The sequence below is a fragment of the Glycine soja genome, chromosome 8 (genome assembly GCF_004193775.1).
Source record: "Glycine soja cultivar W05 chromosome 8, ASM419377v2, whole genome shotgun sequence".
Lineage (NCBI taxonomy): Eukaryota > Viridiplantae > Streptophyta > Magnoliopsida > Fabales > Fabaceae > Glycine > Glycine soja.
This window is the reverse complement of record NC_041009.1, coordinates 1,621,599-1,627,598: the sequence shown is the minus strand read 5'-3', so window position 1 is coordinate 1,627,598 and position 6,000 is coordinate 1,621,599. Positions and strand designations below refer to the sequence as shown.

General features: G+C 38.2%; 1 protein-coding gene across 1 annotated transcript; it reads left to right on the top strand.

Moving 5' to 3' along the window:
• Window positions 1–329: 329 nt before the first annotated feature.
• On the top strand, window positions 330–5,407 carry LOC114421056. The gene is made up of 3 exons (XM_028386825.1): window positions 330–540; window positions 1,636–1,715; window positions 2,615–5,407. Exon 3 carries the CDS (start codon window positions 2,936–2,938, stop codon window positions 4,982–4,984), a length of 2,049 nt encoding a protein of 682 aa, XP_028242626.1. The 5' UTR covers window positions 330–540; window positions 1,636–1,715; window positions 2,615–2,935; the 3' UTR covers window positions 4,985–5,407.
• Window positions 5,408–6,000: the final 593 nt, after the last annotated feature.

Genomic DNA, 6,000 nt, shown 5'->3' with positions numbered 1-6,000 from the left:
TTTAAAAAATATTACTTAAAATAATATTTTAAAAAACACTAAAATTTACTTATCAAATAATTAAATAATTTTTTAACTAATAAAAATTAAAAACTAATTAAAATAAGTTGCTTAACATCTTAGATGTCTATTTCCTCTAATTTCCTTTGAACTAAGGAAACCTTGTGAAGCTCTTAAAAAAACTGTGTAAAGAAGCTAGCTAGGATTTCACATGTGGTGTAAATCATAAAACTGTTCACAAATTCAAGAAGAAACAATTTTTCTTTTTAATAATTATGGAAGAAACAAAAATAATTGAAGTATAAGTCAAATAAAAAAGAAAGAAGAGAAACGTAACCCTAGAATCCGTCTCGTATTAAAATTGGTTGTAGCGTACGCTCACTATGAACACGCACTTCTTCATCCTCATTGCTCTCACTCTCTCTTCGCCGTTTCTTTTCGGCCTTCGCTGTTCGTTCTCTCGCCGAATTTCAAAACCCTAGAAACGTTTCTCTAACCCCAAATCAAATAAAATCAAATCGAATCCAATCGACGCGCTAGGTAACTCACTCTTCCTTAGATCTCCGATATCCAATTTCAATTCATGTTCTATTTATCGCTCCAATCTAATTTTCATTGAACCTCTTCAGCTGCGAGCTAAGGGAATCATCGTCATTTGCGTGCCCTTTCGTTTTCCATTTCGACTTTATTTATTTGGCATCTGGAATTGTATTCAAAGGACGGGCGTGCCAATGAATTGATGTTTTTATTCTCCTTCTCGACTCTGTGGAAACAGAATTTTGATTTTGATTGAAGATTCTCAGTTTAGCATATTTCAGCAAATTTAGAACGTTGAAAGTTGAATTGGAATATTTGTTTTTTCTCCTCCTTTCCTCTGCAAATCACTGCAGTTCAATATAATATTTTCTACTTCAATCTTTTTCTTCCTTAATTAGCTCCGATTTTACGATAGTGATCAAATTCAGCATATTTGGGTACTTAGTATTAATATTTCGCTAATTCAACTTGTGCGCTTCCATCCTTGTTTCTGGTTTCCGTCTTTCTATTTATTTATTGGAGTTTGTGACTCCAGGTACTTTGATCAAACGCAACAAATTATCGGAATTCTCCATAAATCTCTCTGTTTTACGCTTGTTTTGGTCAATTCTTTCTATGTTTTATTTGAATGGATTTATTTTATCTTATTTTTTTCTTGGGGTCTACTCTATATGTAAAGAAACTTTCTGGGTTAGCCCTTCTTCCTTTTTTGGTTGGTTTTAATTGATTTTTTTTCTTGAAACAGAAGTAGCTAAAAGAAAGAAGAAACAATTTTCGCTCCAATGCTTGTATTTATATATAAATATAACATGTTACTGTGCAACTGAGTTCTAAACTTGTTCGTTGTTCAGGTTCTCTTGCTCGGTTATTTTTTCTTCATTGTTAATTTAATGATGTGCTGTCTTCTTGTTGAGAAATTATTACATTCAAAGACTGTAGTTATCCTGTGTGCTATACTAAAGAATCCAATACTTGTTATTTCATATTTTCATATATGCATTTGCTTGCTCTTAGTCTTTATCTTATGCTTCTTATGTGTTATTGCATAGCTTTTCTGTGTTATAATATTAGTAGAACTGTTTCAACTGATGCACTTAGGTATTTGGTGTTCGGCTGCTGTTTCCTCCTAGTTGCTTCTGCTGTTTTATGGAAAGATGTCTTATCAGTTAACTGGCGAGGTTTGCTCTAGTTCTCTCTGTCTCATTTTCGTATACTCTTTAATATTGATGCATCTGTTAAAGCTAGGCAGACATCTAAGTCCTCTATTATCTAAAAAATTTATTTGACATGATAACGCCTCGTTGTGTTTAAGGACCAGCTGGTCAGCAGACTGGATTCAGCCAGTTGGTTCAAAACACAGTATAAAGTGGGTGGCCCCTTCTATCCAGAATTGGTGAAAACATAGTATAAAGTGGTAGTCAGCAGGGTCTGACCTGCACTTCTGGTGCTCTAGTGGCAAACAAACAACAGAGAAAACAATGTGCTTGTTTTCTGAAATGCTGCATTATGCACACTATTTTATATATAATAACTATTGACTACTTCAACTACTCGTTCACTTGGAGTTGGCTGAACCACTCTGGCACTCAGCTATCTCTCCGGTTTGCTAATCAGCCCAACTTTTAATTAGAATTTCATTCTTCGAGATTAGGGTTGAATGGTTGATTTGCAAACATGTTTTTGGAAGGGTGGCCACGGCTATGTAATTCCATACCTTTTGCTTTTTATATAACTATAACTATAGCTACAGTTTTTGTTTTGCTAGCTTTGTGATGCCCTTACACAATGGAAATTTGTGTGCCCAGTTCATTTATTTAAATGCTATTATGAGTAGATTTATCTGTGGTCTTTATGTTCTATCCCACTTTTCAATTTTTATAAAGTTTTTGGAAAAGTTTTTTTTTTCTTAAGTTTTAAATTTATAGTCTTTTGCTTGTTTTGGGCCATTGAATATCTGGTATGTGGCAATCATAAGTTTTTTTTGTGTGTGTTTCACTTATTTCTGATTCCATCTATGACCCACTTTTATTTAAATTGGCTTGCCCAAGTCTGATTGCAACCATGTTCATTTTGGCAGATGTTTCGGTTCCGACCATGTGGTTCAATGCAAACAGTATGAGTGCTTCCATGGTGTGTTTTGGAAGGAGTCAGATCTTGATAGGTTAATTTGTACTTACAACTGACAAACTCAGCCTCAGCTTAACTTTTTATATCTTATAGATGGATCGTCGTGATACTTCAGGATTTGTCAGTGGGGGGTGCATTAAACACCTGTAGACACATCTAACCCTAACTTTGTAGATAAGCATCTCTTTTTTTACCCGGAAGTCAGGAAGGTTGTACTGTGAAATTCATAAATAGGATTAGATATTGTTTCGGGAGTGGTTTCATCACTTTCATGGACGCGAGGTTCAAGAACTTTTTAGGATTTGCTGCTAATCATTCTGCAAATGCATTCAAGATTTTGGGCAATTCTATGCAAGTTGAAGGAAGGGGAGCTAATTATCATGGGACAGATACCATCTTACGACTTGATTCCCCTGGTTCTTCAATTCCCACCTCTGTGCCCTCTTATAAGGGAACAAAAAGGAAGTGGGATTTAATTGATGGATGTATGGGTCAAAGAGTTGACTCTTCTTTGTCACTTGGGCTTGGGCGTTCAAGCAGTTCCTCAGACAGCAAGGGGAGTTCAGCTGCTGCCTGCACTGCTATGTCTTCAGCCAAAGATATTGATGAGGAATCATCTTTAGATATTGAACTGGACTTTTCTCTTCATCTTGGCTGTGAGAAGGTACACAGCCAGAAGAAACCTGTTAATCCAAGTTTGAAGACAATGGAGCTGCAACCAAAATTTGATTTGGAGTTAAGCCTTTCCACTGGGCCCTGTGAGTCGGATATTACAAGTGTACATCTAAATCCATCACCTCTTCAATTGAATATGGAGATGCCATTAGCATTCAGTGGGACACAAAATACAGATGAGGGATCAACTTCATGTAGTTGGAAGCCAGGGATTGCTTTGCCATCTTCTAAGACGTCATCAAATACAGGCACTAATTTTCTTTTAAATCAGTCTTCAAAGCAGTTTGATCATAGTCCTATTGTTGTGGAACTCTCGTCTACAAGACCAAAAAGTTCGGTCACCTGCATTTCTGAGCTTACACAGCAGCAACAGGCACTACATCGCCCCAGTAATTCTAAAACATGTCAAGTAGAGGGATGTGGGAAGGGTGCCAGAGGTGCTTCTGGACGTTGTATATCTCACGGTGGGGGTAGGAGGTGTCAGAAACCTGGCTGCCACAAAGGAGCTGAGGGTCGTACAGTGTACTGCAAGGCACATGGAGGTGGCAGGCGATGTGAATTCCTTGGTTGCACAAAGAGTGCAGAAGGACGTACAGATTTCTGTATTGCCCATGGTGGTGGCCGGAGATGCAATCATGAAGGTTGTACCCGGGCTGCCAGAGGGAAATCTGGATTGTGCATCCGGCATGGTGGGGGCAAGAGATGCCAGAGAGAAAATTGCACCAAGAGTGCAGAAGGCCTATCAGGCCTTTGTATCTCACATGGTGGAGGGCGTCGATGCCAAGCTCCTGGATGTACAAAAGGGGCACAGGGGAGCACAATGTTTTGCAAAGCACATGGTGGGGGTAAACGGTGTACTGCACCAGGGTGCACCAAAGGTGCTGAGGGGAGCACCCCATATTGCAAGGGCCATGGAGGGGGAAAACGCTGTACATACCAGGGTGGTGGAGTATGCACTAAAAGTGTGCATGGAGGTACCAACTTCTGTGTGGCACATGGGGGTGGAAAGAGGTGTGCTGTACCAGGCTGCACAAAGAGTGCCAGAGGAAGGACTGATCATTGTGTCCGCCATGGGGGAGGCAAGAGATGCAAGTTTGAAGGCTGTGGAAAGAGTGCACAAGGCAGCACTGACTTTTGCAAAGCACATGGGGGAGGCAAGAGATGCTCTTGGGGCCATCCGGGTTCAGAATATGGCATCCAACAGGATGGTCCTTGCAATTCATTTGCAAGGGGGAAAACAGGTCTATGTGCACTTCATAGTGGGCTAGTGCATGACAAGAGGGTTCATGGAGGCATCTCACTGGGATCTGTTGTTCAGGATCCTCATTCCAGTAAAACAGATGAACTAAAGCAGGTACTCGTTGACAAAAACATGGATATAGATATGATGAAAATAGGGAGTAGTCTAGGCACTGCAACCTGTTCCGACTTCGAACAGTTTGAAGCTGCAACTGCTCATGTCTCAGCCAAGGAAGGTAGTCACTTGCCAGTGCCAGTTGCTGTTCCTGAAGGCAGGGTGCATGGTGGTAGCCTGATGGCAATGCTAACGGGGAGTTCTAGCCGTGGCTCAAGCAGCGGCAGAGGTCTAGTTGGCGATCCATCTGAACCAATCAAAGGTTACGCCATGCCCCAGAGTTGGATTTAATGCTAGTTATCGTTTTCATTGTCATGGTCTCCGTAGTTAACAAGTTTTATCAGCATGTTACATTATTACTCCATTCTACTTTAGGTTGTTGACGAATTGAGTTATTCTGTCATCCGTTGAAATTGTGTTGAGAGAATAACCAAATCGTTTGACAATCTGGTGGAGGGGAGATATCAATTTGGAAACGAAAATTGTACTTTGATTAGGTTGTTGGTGATGTTCTTTTACCATTCTTCCTCCTTCTGTAAATATTACATCTGATGAAACGTTTAGCAGTTTGTGAATACAGGTTGCTACCTGTAATGTAAGGTCTGTCAGTGTGCCATGTATTCTATTTAATAATAAAACTTCACTGAGATTGTATTTGTTATAATAGTACTTATTTTGAATTCAATACATGGTTACCCTCTCGAGTTTGACTCCTATTTGACATGCCACCGGGCTGAGGTTGTTGTACCCATTTGGCAATTTGTACTGTTCACCATATACCGTCACAAAATTGTGTCGATAACAGTGTTTTCTGTTTTTCTCCTTTACTCGGTGCCTGTTTGGTTTGATTTGAGAATGAAAAGGAAAGAAAATAAGTGGAAAGTGAGATTAATTTTTTAATACTTTGGTTTATGAAAAAAAGAAAAAGAAATGAAAGGATAATGAGAAAAAGAGAATTAAAAAAATGTGATAATTGTTTGACGGTTTCACTTGAGAAAATAAAAGGAAGAGGAAAGGAAGAAACGTTTCCACCAAAACTAAAAAAGCACCCACTAGGATCTAGTGGTGGGTGATTTGAGTAATACGAATGAGATCAATGTTATTATTGTACATTTGTACATAAAATAATAGTATTGATAAAATGACAAATATTTTTAAATAAAAAGTATGATAAAGAGAATAAAAATAGAAAATAAATATTTTATTAAAATCATAGAAAGATTAAAACATTAATAAATAATAAAGAGAAGGAATGAAAAAAATCATTAAAAATCGAAGATAAAAATATTAGTAAATTATAAATATTT